The sequence below is a fragment of the Strongylocentrotus purpuratus genome, unplaced genomic scaffold (genome assembly GCF_000002235.5).
Source record: "Strongylocentrotus purpuratus isolate Spur 01 unplaced genomic scaffold, Spur_5.0 spur5_scaffold_3, whole genome shotgun sequence".
In the NCBI taxonomy this organism is placed as follows: domain Eukaryota; kingdom Metazoa; phylum Echinodermata; class Echinoidea; order Camarodonta; family Strongylocentrotidae; genus Strongylocentrotus; species Strongylocentrotus purpuratus.
This window is the reverse complement of record NW_022145609.1, coordinates 25,356,382-25,370,650: the sequence shown is the minus strand read 5'-3', so window position 1 is coordinate 25,370,650 and position 14,269 is coordinate 25,356,382. Positions and strand designations below refer to the sequence as shown.

Sequence of the window (14,269 nt, the reverse complement as noted above, 5' to 3'; positions counted from 1 at the left end):
GAATTCCATCTAGTTTATTTTCTGATAGATTTCTTCAATGGGCACTGCGCCTTTCTTTGTTGAGAATGTCAGTGAACTTCAACTCAACTCTCTGAAGCTGATCGCTGCTGTAAGTATAGAAAAAAATCTAATATAAGACAATTTTCCATTTTCACCATTCTCAAGAAACTTAAATTTGAACAAATCAATTTTTCACATACTTAAATAATTACAAAACTTGGTAAGGGTATGAAGAATTTTGTTAACTGTATATGTTATTTCGCTGAATGTTGCTGTAAATTTAATCTAACTGGTAAAGTGTATTGTGAATATTAACAGCCCTTTCACTCTTAAATGTGTGTGTTTTTAGTTTGGTTGTTTTATTGTTTTTATTCTTGTAATTTTATTTTTTGACACTTTCTTCACTCACAGCCTTTTGTCAATAAATGCATTTGTGGAGCCCCACAGAATACCCCCCCCTATTTTTTTGTATATCTTTGACTATGTATGTATGACACAAGTATATTTCTAGCCCCCATATAGTCCCTCCTCTTAGTTAATTAGGTACCCCCTCCTGCGAGAGTGGCCTCACCCACAACCAACCTAAACACACCAGCTGGGATACCAGGAGTGGCTTCTCACTTTGTTTTTGCCACGCATCTCAGTCAACACCTTTCTTATTTTGTCTTCCTTTAATAGGTAAGAAAGAATCTCTTATTATTCAATTGTGTTATATTCTTGTTCTTCATAATATGTGTATTTCTAAACTATTATAACTTCACTATTCATATATCTTGTATTACTGTATAAAAAGAGATATTAATGGTCTTTGGCTATGAGATGTTGGATTATATGACATGTGGACTATGGGTGGAAATATAAGAGATGCCATGTGGGAAGAGATAATGTCATTGATGTGCATAGTAATTACTTGTAGTAATGATAGGAAACTATTACTGTGTGTATGTGAGATTGATGATTATGTTGTTTGACTTAGACAACATTCTAAGTAAGTTTTGAGAAGAGAATATACTTTATTACTGTCAGTATATTTGTCTTTTGCTTACATATTCATGTGTATATATATATTCTTAGCCAAGGACATGTGCCATTTACTATACATTATGCCAAAGCACATTGTTATATATTCTAGTTCGAGTTAGATACAGTTTGAATAGCGAAATGAGTTGTTCAAGTCCAGATTATCTTTAACTTACAGTATTATGGTATGAGTGAGTGTGGACGCACCATGTGTACAATACTAGTGTGTTATTACGATATGGCAGTGCGTTCAATGTGAACACATCTTCTTATCAAAGTTCTTAATCCCCTCCCCCAAGCTTTGTTTGCTTTTTGACCCATGCTGGAAAATGGTATCTTAGGCGGGAATGAAAGTTTGGTAGAGTCAGCAAGATTGCTAAATGAGAAGACAAAGGATTTATGTTGGGGAATACACTTGTTGAGAAACACATGGTCACACTGTTTAATAGTTAGCTAGAGTTGGATTGTTTGATGGAATATTGTAGCTGAAGACTTGCATAATCACAGTGTTAAATTCATTGTAATATATTGTTAGGAATGATAATTCAGGTTAAATGTTATTGGGAATTACCCTCTCTCTCTCCCCCCCCCCCCCCCCCTCTCTCTCTCTCTCTCTCTCTCTCCCCTTCTCTCTCTCTCTCTCTCTCTATTGTTTATCCTTTCTCTTTCACTCCCACATTACTTTTTATGTATTGCCATGAAATGAATATGTATTCAGTAAACTATTGGTTGTTGTTTAGAATGTGAATATGAACTGTATGTGAAGATGAGATTATACAGTAAGAGGAATTCGTAATATTGGTTGTAAGTTTGTTAGAGTAATTAGTGCAGACTGCAGACTAAGACTATTTGCCAGTTCTGTGAATATTGTAAGGAGTTTAGGATATAAGTTGTTGAAGATGTATCTTTTCAAGCTCAGCAATCTCGCTGAAAAAGATAGTATTAGATCAAAGTGATGCAGATGACTATTGGAAAATACATGAGCTATAGTTAAGGAAGAGTTATAAGTTTATTCAGTATTAATGTGAAGTCCTGAGACAAGAAGTAACTTGTGAATTTAGGGATTAGTGAAGGCTGAGAGTAGAATTACATTCTAAGGGTCTATGTGCACAAGGGATCCTCAGTCTTGGAGCGTAAAGAGTAGAAAGCTTATTAGGCAATAGTATAGGGATGATTATGCCAACATTCTTGTATTAGGTCTATATATGTGATTTCTTGAAAGAGACGCTAAGTGAAGAGTTATATGATTAGAAGCTAAAGTAGATTGACTGATACCGCAATGTTATAGACATTTGATAAGGGTTAAGTTATTTATTAGTAGCCGAGTTATGATTATGAGATCGATGAAGAGTTGCACTTTTACATAAAGCATGGAAGTAAGGATAGATTCGTTTAGAGATAGTAAAGTAATGAAACTAACCAGATGATGTTCTTAGTGATAAAGTAAGAGAACACGGAGAGCTAATGAATTCAATGTATGCGAACAGGTAGATTTATTTGTGTTTAATACTTGAAGAGTATTGTTATGCCATTTGATCTTATATATGTTATTGTAAGAAAAGACTGTTATTGTAGAAGATTAAGTAATAAAGACTTTGTTTTTGCCACGCATCTCAGTCAACACCTTTCTTATTTTGTCTTCCTTTAATAGGTATGCCCCCTCCCTCGGGGTGTGGGCGCTACAAATTTGGCGACCTTGCCAGGACGGCCATCGTCGAAGAGACACGAGGACGATGTGTCGTCCTATGACACGAACAGTTGGATAATCGAAGAAGCAGTGATGTAACGATTAGGATAAAAAGGACCAGAAGTCAGAGAGCCGGAGAAGACCATCCCTGATTGGAAATGAGGTTGGCTCAGCATCAGAGAGAATGGGACAAGCTGCAGAGAGGAGAAAAGGCTACTACGAGCGTGCAGTATGCAGCAGGGTGCTACAGCAAGGGGATAGGGCCCTGGTGCGAAGTCTGGCCCCGCCAGGTGGCCAAGGAAAGCTTCACCCTTACTGGGAGGAAATAGATGGCGGAGCAGTGAGTGGAGTCAAGGATGTCCAGGGGTTCTCCAAGCCGCCACCCTCAACAGCCCAGCCACGGCCTGCACCGTTCCAGTACCGGTATGACCCACCATTCTACCTCCCCATCAAAGGCCATTACAGATACAGACGCCAGTAGCCCACCAGCAACCAACCCACTACCAGCGTTAGATGACAGAAGACCAACTTCAATTTTTCCAGCGAGCGAGTCAATCATTCGACCCGCGAGGAAGGCCTCAAACGGATTCTTTTTTGTTTTTAATATTTTGTTTTATATTAGATGCATCGTTATTTAGAATCATGTGTGCTAGGTGTTTAGTAAACCCGAAGTACGAGTAACGCGAAGTAGTAAGATGAAACAAGTTGTAAATCGTTTCATGAATTGTGGTATATAAGGAAACAAGCGATGACACTCGATAGTGATCAATTGATCTATGTGATAAAGTCTTCGGGATGAGTCGCGAGCTTCCCAAGAAACCTTCACCGTATGTCAGGCGCGCCCGTAGAATGGGTTAATGTTTCGCAAAGTTTATTTGTATGGAAGAAAAAGCCACGTAATTCTGATATGATATTATGATATGTAATTCTGAGACTTCAAGTACCTATTAGGTTTCGCTATAAAGATTTGCAACACGTTAATGAACTCGATGTACTACATGTATTCCACAGAAGAATTGGAGCACGATGATCTGTCAGCGTGGCAAGGACATAGACTTTCATGGACTTTGGTGATAAGTCTCACCTCCCTGATCTGTACTTTATGACGACATTGAACGAGAACTATATGAACGTTAAAAATGTTATACTATAATCATGAATTATTGATGTAAATGTTTGAAAGTTGAAATGTCCAGGAGACATTTATTTTTGGAGGGGAAGGTGTGGAGCCCCACAGAATACCCCCCCCCCCCTATTTTTTTGTATATCTTTGACTATGTATGTATGACACAAGTATATTTCTAGCCCCCATATAGTCCCTCCTCTTAGTTAATTAGGTACCCCCTCCTGCGAGAGTGGCCTCACCCACAACCAACCTAAACACACCAGCTGGGATACCAGGAGTGGCTTCTCACTTTGTTTTTGCCACGCATCTCAGTCAACACCTTTCTTATTTTGTCTTCCTTTAATAGGTAAGAAAGAATCTCTTATTATTCAATTGTGTTATATTCTTGTTCTTCATAATATGTGTATTTCTAAACTATTATAACTTCACTATTCATATATCTTGTATTACTGTATAAAAAGAGATATTAATGGTCTTTGGCTATGAGATGTTGGATTATATGACATGTGGACTATGGGTGGAAATATAAGAGATGCCATGTGGGAAGAGATAATGTCATTGATGTGCATAGTAATTACTTGTAGTAATGATAGGAAACTATTACTGTGTGTATGTGAGATTGATGATTATGTTGTTTGACTTAGACAACATTCTAAGTAAGTTTTGAGAAGAGAATATACTTTATTACTGTCAGTATATTTGTCTTTTGCTTACATATTCATGTGTATATATATATTCTTAGCCAAGGACATGTGCCATTTACTATACATTATGCCAAAGCACATTGTTATATATTCTAGTTCGAGTTAGATACAGTTTGAATAGCGAAATGAGTTGTTCAAGTCCAGATTATCTTTAACTTACAGTATTATGGTATGAGTGAGTGTGGACGCACCATGTGTACAATACTAGTGTGTTATTACGATATGGCAGTGCGTTCAATGTGAACACATCTTCTTATCAAAGTTCTTAATCCCCTCCCCCAAGCTTTGTTTGCTTTTTGACCCATGCTGGAAAATGGTATCTTAGGCGGGAATGAAAGTTTGGTAGAGTCAGCAAGATTGCTAAATGAGAAGACAAAGGATTTATGTTGGGGAATACACTTGTTGAGAAACACATGGTCACACTGTTTAATAGTTAGCTAGAGTTGGATTGTTTGATGGAATATTGTAGCTGAAGACTTGCATAATCACAGTGTTAAATTCATTGTAATATATTGTTAGGAATGATAATTCAGGTTAAATGTTATTGGGAATTACCCTCTCTCTCTCCCCCCCCCCCCCCCCCCCCCCCCCCCCTCTCTCTCTCTCTCTCTCTCTCTCCCTTCTCTCTCTCTCTCTCTCTCTATTGTTTATCCTTTCTCTTTCACTCCCACATTACTTTTTATGTATTGCCATGAAATGAATATGTATTCAGTAAACTATTGGTTGTTGTTTAGAATGTGAATATGAACTGTATGTGAAGATGAGATTATACAGTAAGAGGAATTCGTAATATTGGTTGTAAGTTTGTTAGAGTAATTAGTGCAGACTGCAGACTAAGACTATTTGCCAGTTCTGTGAATATTGTAAGGAGTTTAGGATATAAGTTGTTGAAGATGTATCTTTTCAAGCTCAGCAATCTCGCTGAAAAAGATAGTATTAGATCAAAGTGATGCAGATGACTATTGGAAAATACATGAGCTATAGTTAAGGAAGAGTTATAAGTTTATTCAGTATTAATGTGAAGTCCTGAGACAAGAAGTAACTTGTGAATTTAGGGATTAGTGAAGGCTGAGAGTAGAATTACATTCTAAGGGTCTATGTGCACAAGGGATCCTCAGTCTTGGAGCGTAAAGAGTAGAAAGCTTATTAGGCAATAGTATAGGGATGATTATGCCAACATTCTTGTATTAGGTCTATATATGTGATTTCTTGAAAGAGACGCTAAGTGAAGAGTTATATGATTAGAAGCTAAAGTAGATTGACTGATACCGCAATGTTATAGACATTTGATAAGGGTTAAGTTATTTATTAGTAGCCGAGTTATGATTATGAGATCGATGAAGAGTTGCACTTTTACATAAAGCATGGAAGTAAGGATAGATTCGTTTAGAGATAGTAAAGTAATGAAACTAACCAGATGATGTTCTTAGTGATAAAGTAAGAGAACACGGAGAGCTAATGAATTCAATGTATGCGAACAGGTAGATTTATTTGTGTTTAATACTTGAAGAGTATTGTTATGCCATTTGATCTTATATATGTTATTGTAAGAAAAGACTGTTATTGTAGAAGATTAAGTAATAAAGACTTTGTTTTTGCCACGCATCTCAGTCAACACCTTTCTTATTTTGTCTTCCTTTAATAGGTATGCCCCCTCCCTCGGGGTGTGGGCGCTACACATTTATAGGATTATTGAAATATGTGTATAATAAGGAGGATCTGTCTCCAATAATGAGTTGACGTTTTTAAAATATAATTTCTTGCTTCTTCAGGTATTCTCAAGGTACGAGAAACACAGACAACTCATCCTGGAGGATATCTTTGCCTCTCTTGCCAGACTTCCATCGAGTAAAAAGAACCTCAGAAACTTCAGGTAGATAAACTTTTTTCTTCTTCTGTAAATGATGAATTCCATTAAAGAATCACAGTGAAACTATGGACAACATCTCAAACATGTGTCTTCCAAAAATTGAATTGTAATGACCATTATAGGTCATTGAAGTGCAAGTTTCGAACTAATCTTCATTTTAATTTTCAAATCAATGAAATTTAATCCAGAGGTTTGAGATTAAAAGGTAATTAACTAGTTAAGGACTTGATAGCAATCACCTTTTTTCTATGTTGCAACAGTATTTTACTCCAATCAGATTTGATTTTTGCTTCTGTTACTATGGTAGTAGAGCCATTTTATCTTTGGGTTGTCAATTTGTCTGTCCATTATCTATCAATCTGTTTATGTAAATTTCATTTATTGTGGCCATGGTATAGTTTTGGAAATCTAATGTAATATGTTCCACCTTTATGGTGAATTGATCATTAGTTTCTATTCTACCTTCCATCCAGACTGAACAACACAACCAACATTCAGATGGTGACTGCTCTTGTATTACAACTCATTCAAGGTGTAGTTGTGTTCGTGACCCCAGATGGCGATGGAATGGATCAGTATGATAATGTTGATGATGACGGTTCAAAGGTACGTCAGAAAATTCTTAGTTTCAGAATTCAAGCATAGTTTGCGGAGAATCGGTACAGAGTTGACACCAGTCTGGCTCTTAACCAGCAATTTTTGTTTCTTGGTGCTTTCTTTATTTAAGACAAGGTTGCATTAATGAAAATGGAATTAAACCTTATCAGATTGCATATCAGGCTTAACCCTACGTTAACTGAGGGGGGGGGGTCAATTTGACCCCCCCCCCCCCCTGTAGAAATTTCGCGACTACTCCGAAACCGCGACAGATATAAATTTTTCCTTTCATGACTTTTTACTTTCGAGTCTTATGCATCTTTTAAAACGATTTTTTTGAAAATCGGACTTACGGTTACAAGGTCACGTGACCTTTTGTCTTTGCATGTCAGCCCGAAAATCGCTCATTTTCGTGATTTGTGTACAAAACATATGTAAAAGTCATTTTTCCTAAAAATAGATAAAACATTGGTTATTCAGTCTTGTTTAAAGTTTAGATGTTTGTTTTTGGGGTCATAATAGTTGAATTGTAGTTATAAATGAAATAAAACAACAAAAACAATGAAATACATAAGAAATTATAAAAACAAGAGATAACATAAGGAATAACCTGGCTCTTCCAATTTTTTGTGTTGTATTATTATTCCAAAAGGTCTAATAAATATATGTAGTGAAAAAGAATACGTAAACATGAATAATCTATGATTTATGGGCAGAAATGTGAATTTGATGACCTTATTTGCATAAATTACCATAAATATGCAAATGAGTGAATTTTTCAAAAATTTGAAATTACCATAGTATTCTATGCACTTCACTTGACATGCATGCAAATTTTTGCGGCGATCGGCGGTGAAACGGCCGAGATCTTAGGGGGGGGGTCAAATTGACCCCCCCCCCCCCCCCAGTAAAAACCTGGTCTGAAATAGCCCAGTTAAAATAGGGTTAATAAATGTTATTACAATGTAACTCTGAGGCTTCAGAGACAGTCAATGTCGTTGGATTCCCCCCCCCCCCCTCTCCTTCCTTGATGAAAGAATTCAAAAATACATTTTTATGGGCTTTCATTTTCTGTATTTTCATATTAAATAGCTTTTTGTGTTTGTTAATTTGTAAGTCAGAGGAATGAATCAAAAAAGGAATTCAAAACTTCATCAGATGATAATTAAGTTGAATAAATGAGGATCATTATGCATTTGTTAAAAGCTGTGAACAGCTGTCTGTTCAGAAATTGGTTCAAATTACAAAGCAAATGCTCTTGTCAACAAGTAAATTTAGTTGAGTGTAACTAACAAGTTAAAGCAGTTAATATATTACATGTTACATTTGATTTTTCTTTGACTTTGAATACTTGTATGATAGATAATGAGTGACAAATGTGGAAGAAATCTCACCTTGTGTTCAATTTGATTGCCTGTTTTTTAATGCAACCTTTTATCCTTCACGTTCAAAACAGACGGACCAAGGTGTGCTAGTAGTCAATGCCTATGAGACAGCAGTGAGAACAGGGCAGAACTTTCTCTCGGTCTTCTTGAAAAAGTAAGTGCTTCCATCAGTTACTGATTCATTGGATCAAAGTTTTATTGTAATACTATACCTAGCCCCATATGTGCAAATCCATGTTTATGATTTGAAGATACTAAAGAGGTTTTGGACATTTTTTTCACAATTTCCCCGCATTTTGCTAGTCCAAAGGAGTAGTATTATTTATTACCATGGCTTTAGCCCAGCTGCCTTAACGTGCTTAAAGCATTCACTACATACATATTCCTACCAGGAATCCATTTACTACACCTGGGTGGAGGGTGGCAAATGTAGATTAATGTCTTGTCAAAGGACATCAGTGCCATGGCGGGACTCAACCGTGAACCATGTGATTCACAGTCTGGTGACGTATCCACTAGACCTGGGGGTGTTTCACAAAGATCCTAAGTTGGACTTATGGAGAGCCATTTGTAGCCTTAACCCTTACTGTACTGGGCTATTTCGAGCACTCTCTGACTGGGGGGGGGCCTCGGAGGCCCCCCCCCCTATGATCTCGGCCGTCGAATGTCCGATGAACGCGAAAATTTGCATGATTGTAGATATTTATGTAAGGAACAAGAAGGTATAATTAGTTTTTTCCTAATATGCAAATTTTTGTCGTTATAGCCTAATTAATTATGGAAAATGCTTATTTTATGCATTTTACAAAAAACTCTACATATTTGTCCGTAGACTTGTGAAGAATCTTGAAAATGTATTGAATAAATGTTTCCTTCATCTCAAATTCATGAGGTGTCATTATTCTAATGATATTTGAAAATGCATAGGTTAATTTGCATAAATTATGAATACGCAAATTACGCATTCATGAATATCTAATCTGGTAATAAACAGGGAACTAGAATCATTACAAAAATTGTCAGACTCCACTTTTGTTATGTTGAAACTCATTATTCATATGAAACTTCTTTTCTAACACAAAAAATAGTTATTTGATGTAATTAATAATGATAATTTATGCAAATTTGATGCGATTTTCAACTTTTTATTTTCTTATGTATTTCATTGTTTTTTATTTGTTATTATATCTATTGTTTTATTTCTAATGTATTCTTTTGTTCTGAAATACATCAAGTTACTTTGAGAAACATATAAAAGCAATTTGATATCAATTCATATCTTCACATTTCTGCTTGTACATGAATATATGCAATTATAGCACTTTTTTGATGACATGCGCATACTAATTGTTATGTAACACCTTACAGGTATATCCGATTTCGACGAAAATGGTATCAAAATGTGCGTAAGACTTGAAGGAAAAAAGTCATGAAACGACAATTCAAAATTCCGAGCGGTTGCGGCGCGATCTCCAAAAATGTCGAGGGGGGGGCCTCCCAGGCCCCCCCCCCCCCCAGTACAGTAAGGGTTAAAATAAAATGTATTCAAAAGCGAAAATTCAAGTATTTTAGACTTTATATAAATTCAATATCAAGAACATAAAATCTCCTTGATAATAGAAAATTTGAATGATTTGAAACAACATTTTATGCCTTTTCAAATAACTTTTACTAAATATTTTCATAGATGCTAACAGCTTTCCACAATTGTTAAGTCCAACTTAGAGATAAGTTCAACTTAGGATCTTTGTGAAACACCCCCCTAGACACCTTGATACCAAGCGTTCATACCATCTGTTTTGTTGTCTTAGGTGTGTCAGCAAGGACGAGGAAGACTACAGGCCGCTCTTTGAGAACTTTGTTCAAGATCTGCTGTCAGCAGTCAACAAGCCTGAATGGCCAGCATCAGAACTTCTTCTCAGTCTACTCGGGAGATTGCTGGTATGTTTGATTTCTTGTTCTGTATCGACCGATCCTCACGGCTTTGTGTATAGAAGGATGCACTTTGTTATTCATATCTTTATGTATCAGACGCGACAGTTTCTTTGACTCTGTGTACATTCTTTCTACCATTGTTATCTATCTGTGTGTGTTTTTATTTGTATTTGAAATCCAATCTCATGATAACAATACTTATACATTGTTAAATCAGACACCTCTACAACATGAAACTTCCATGTATTTTGAAACAACAGTGATATTTGCGAGAAAACTTTCAAGATTGCAAACAGTCAGTGTTTTGTCAATAATTATTCAATTGATTTGTGGCATGAAAATTTTGCGAAAATTTCCCACTCATACAATCGGCTAAAACTTCATATGTGTGAAAGTTACTGGTTTCATAGTATTATTATTTCGAATGATTTGCAAATAAAGGATATATAGAGAGCAAAATATTATTTGCAATAATGTCTTTATTAAAGGAAGTTTCAGGAAGTTTATTTGACGTATTTACTTAGATTTGGGTCTTGTGTAATTTCATTATAAGGGACAGAAAATTTGATGAATATTGTTTGATAGTATTGGCCCACTTTCTGAGATAATAATTCATTTAGCGATTAAATGCTTGCCTAATACTAGTTCCTCTGATATGGGAAATCAGTTATTATGATTTCATTATCATTTGTTTCTTTTACTTTTTTTGTCATGAATGTTTCTGTTTCTGTTTGACAAATTTTCAGATGCACCAGTTCAGTAATCGCTCGAATGAGATGTCGATGAGAGTGTCTTCCCTTGAGTATCTTGGCCAGGTGGCGAGCAGACTGAGGAAAGATGCTATATCAAGTGTGATGGATGAAGATAGGCTCAACACCATCGTCAGAGAGGTAATAGGAAGATTTACATGCCCAACAGGCCATTTCCATGATGTAATGAAATTTAATGCTCAAATATTTTCTAAGTGCCTCGTTACAAATTATTTCAGTCTCCTTCATCACATTTCAATATTCAGTATGCAAATTGCATACTTAAGTTGTTGCTATTATGGCTTGTCCTACCTAACAACACCTAATGTATGCAATTGCACACCGACTATTAACCCTATTTTAACCTGGTTATTTTAGACCAGGTTTTTACCCGGGGGGGGGGGGGGGGGGGGGGGGGGTTAAAATACAATTATTTGAAACGAGGCACTCGGCAAACATTCAAGCATTAAATTTGATTACATTACAAAAGTCGCCCATTATAGGGAAGAATCTGGCTTATTGTTACAAGAGCTTTGATTCAACCGTGTAAAGAATTTACAATGTTTTCCATATATTTATTTGTTGTATAGCTATTATTTAACAAAGTCCCCTCGGGAATGAAGTGGTGCATAAATCATTCTTAAACTACTCAAAAGGCTTGGAGCAAATTCAATTTTATTTATTGTGTTGGTCTTTTATTAGTGTTCATTGTGTTTTCTTTTTCTTTTTTGCTAGTGGACATTGAAAATAAAGTATGAAAGTTGCGTTAATAACCTACAAGTGTTGATGATAATAGAATTATTTCTCACCCCAATCGTTTTCACTGGTATTGCGCTGCCCAAAATAAATGAGATTTATTTCAGGTTTTCACGTTTTCTAAGTGATGAGTATGGGTAATCCCTTGCTAAAATCATGTTCACAGAACCAATGTGTTACATATGCTGTACCGAAAAAAAAAACTGTTTATATTTTAAACAATACGGCTAGTGTAGAAAATATCGGATTAAGTGGTAGCATTGTTATCGAGTTCATTGTTATTATTGTATATTCAAAGAAATATGCTTATTTGATATCATTTCTTCTCTTGTAGATGAGGGGAGGTAGAGAGTCCCCAGTTGGAGATGGAAAGCCATGTGACAAACTGGACTATGTCATGAACCTACAACAGGCTATGGTAGACTACCTCAGCTACAACAGTCGCAATGATCCAGCAATCTTGGTAAGAAAGGCAAATGATCTGCTTGGAACTGACTTAGATGTCATCATTTGGTCATATCTTTGTAATTTTGTTATTTTTATTTTTAGGTACATATCATTATGTATATTGAACTTCTGTTTATCATTTCGTATATTGAACTTATGTATTCATTCTCTCTGTCTCTGTCTCCCTCTCTCTCTCTCTCTCTCTCTGTCTCTCTCTCCCTCTCTGTCTCTCTCCATCTCTCTCTTTCTCTCTCTGTCTCTCTCTTTCTCTCTCTTTCTCTCTTTTTGTCTCTCTCTCTTTATCTCTCCTTTTCCTTCCTTCTCCCCCCCCCCCCCACCTCCCGCTCACCTCTCCCCTTCCTCTTTCTAACTCTTTCCCTTTCTTGTTTTTAGCCACACTGTACTACTTGTAGCTGTTTGCTCCCTCTATATAGAAAACTTCCCCAATCAGTGCTTGTTGGTCCCCCCTAATCCTCTTTTTCTTATGTTAATTGAGAGCTGAGTTAATGAGATAGCCACCTGTCAGTGACCTCGCTGTGTGGTCTAATCCCTTCTGGCTGAACTAGTACAGTCTGCCTTTAAAGTGTCTAAGGGTCCATGTGTTTTGGGAATATATTTGTTATATGTCGATTCCACTCGTATTTATTTGGTTCTCTCTTTCTCTCTCTCGCTCTCTCATTCACTCTTGCAGTTTTCAAGGCAATTCTTTCTTGCCCAGTGGTACCGGGACACCAACGCCGAGGTGGAACAGACCATGAAAGCACCTCAGTCCAAGAAGAAGAAGAAAGACAGCGACGATGAGGATAGCGATGACGACGAAGACGACGAGGACAGTGATGATGAGGAGGAAGAGGAGAAGGCTCGGGACAATGACCTCAAGAAAGCTGATATCTTACGAGCAGCAGAGAAGAGGAAAAAGTTTCTTCTTTATTCTATCAAGGTCAAAAAACCTTCTGGTTCCATTAGGTGAGGATAAAGATATACTTATATGTAGCGCCCACACCCCGAGGGAGGGGGGCATACCTATTAAAGGAAGACAAAATAAGAAAAGTGTTGACTAGGATGCATGGCAAAACAAAGTCTTTATTACTTAATCTTCTACAATAACAGTCTTTTCTTACAATAACATATATACGATCAAATGGCATAACATTAACAATACTCTTCAAGTATTAAACACAAATAAATCTACCTGTTCGCATACATTGAATTCATTAGCTCTCCGTGTTCTCTTACTATATCACTAAGAACATCATCTGGTTAGTTTCATTACTTTACTATCTCTAAACGAAACTATCCTTACTTCCATGCTTTATGTAAAAGTGCAACTCTTCATCGATCTCATAATCATAACTTGGCTACTAATAAATAACTTAACCCTTATCAAATGTCTATAACATTGCGGTATCAGTCAATCTACTTTAGCTTCTAATCATATAACTCTTCACTTAGCGTCTCTTTCAAGAAATCACATATATAGACCTAATACAAGAATGTTGGCATAATCATCCCTATACTATTGCCTAATAAGCTTTCTACTCTTTACGCTCCAAGACTGAGGATCCCTTGTGCACATGGACCCTTAGAATGTAATTCTACTCTCAGCCTTCACTAATCCCTAAATTCACAAGTTACTTCTTGTCTCAGGACTTCACATTAATACTGAATAAACTTATAACTCTTCCTTAACTATAGCTCATGTATTTTCCAATAGTCATCTGCATCACTTTGATCTAATACTATCTTTTTCAGCGAGACTACTGAGCTTGAAAAGATACATCTTCAACAACTTATATCCTAAACTCCTTACAATATTCACAAAACTGGCAAATAGTCTTAGTCTGCAGTCTGCACTAATTATATAGCTTTAGCAAACTTACAACCCATTACGATTTCCTCTAACTGTAATCTCATCTACACATACATAGTTCATATTCTAATCTATATCAACAACCAATAGTTTTACTAAATACATGTATATTCATTTCATGGT

At 36.2% G+C, this 14,269-nt stretch overlaps 1 protein-coding gene and 1 long non-coding RNA gene across 2 annotated transcripts in view; both read left to right on the top strand.

Moving 5' to 3' along the window:
- Positions 1-14,269, top strand: part of LOC105439653 (nipped-B-like protein) — a 55,659-nt gene that overhangs the window by 14,292 nt on the left and 27,098 nt on the right. Inside the window, exons 7-14 of the mRNA XM_030996168.1 lie at positions 29-109; positions 6,310-6,410; positions 6,881-7,013; positions 8,461-8,543; positions 10,201-10,330; positions 11,071-11,214; positions 12,164-12,292; positions 12,968-13,242. Coding sequence (XP_030852028.1) covers positions 29-109; positions 6,310-6,410; positions 6,881-7,013; positions 8,461-8,543; positions 10,201-10,330; positions 11,071-11,214; positions 12,164-12,292; positions 12,968-13,242 — 1,076 coding nt within the window. The remainder of the gene's footprint in view (positions 1-28; positions 110-6,309; positions 6,411-6,880; positions 7,014-8,460; positions 8,544-10,200; positions 10,331-11,070; positions 11,215-12,163; positions 12,293-12,967; positions 13,243-14,269) is intronic.
- LOC115928635 lies at positions 3,805-6,223 on the top strand. Its single transcript, XR_004066128.1, has 2 exons — positions 3,805-4,179; positions 6,183-6,223. It is a non-coding gene; the product is annotated as an uncharacterized LOC115928635 (long non-coding RNA).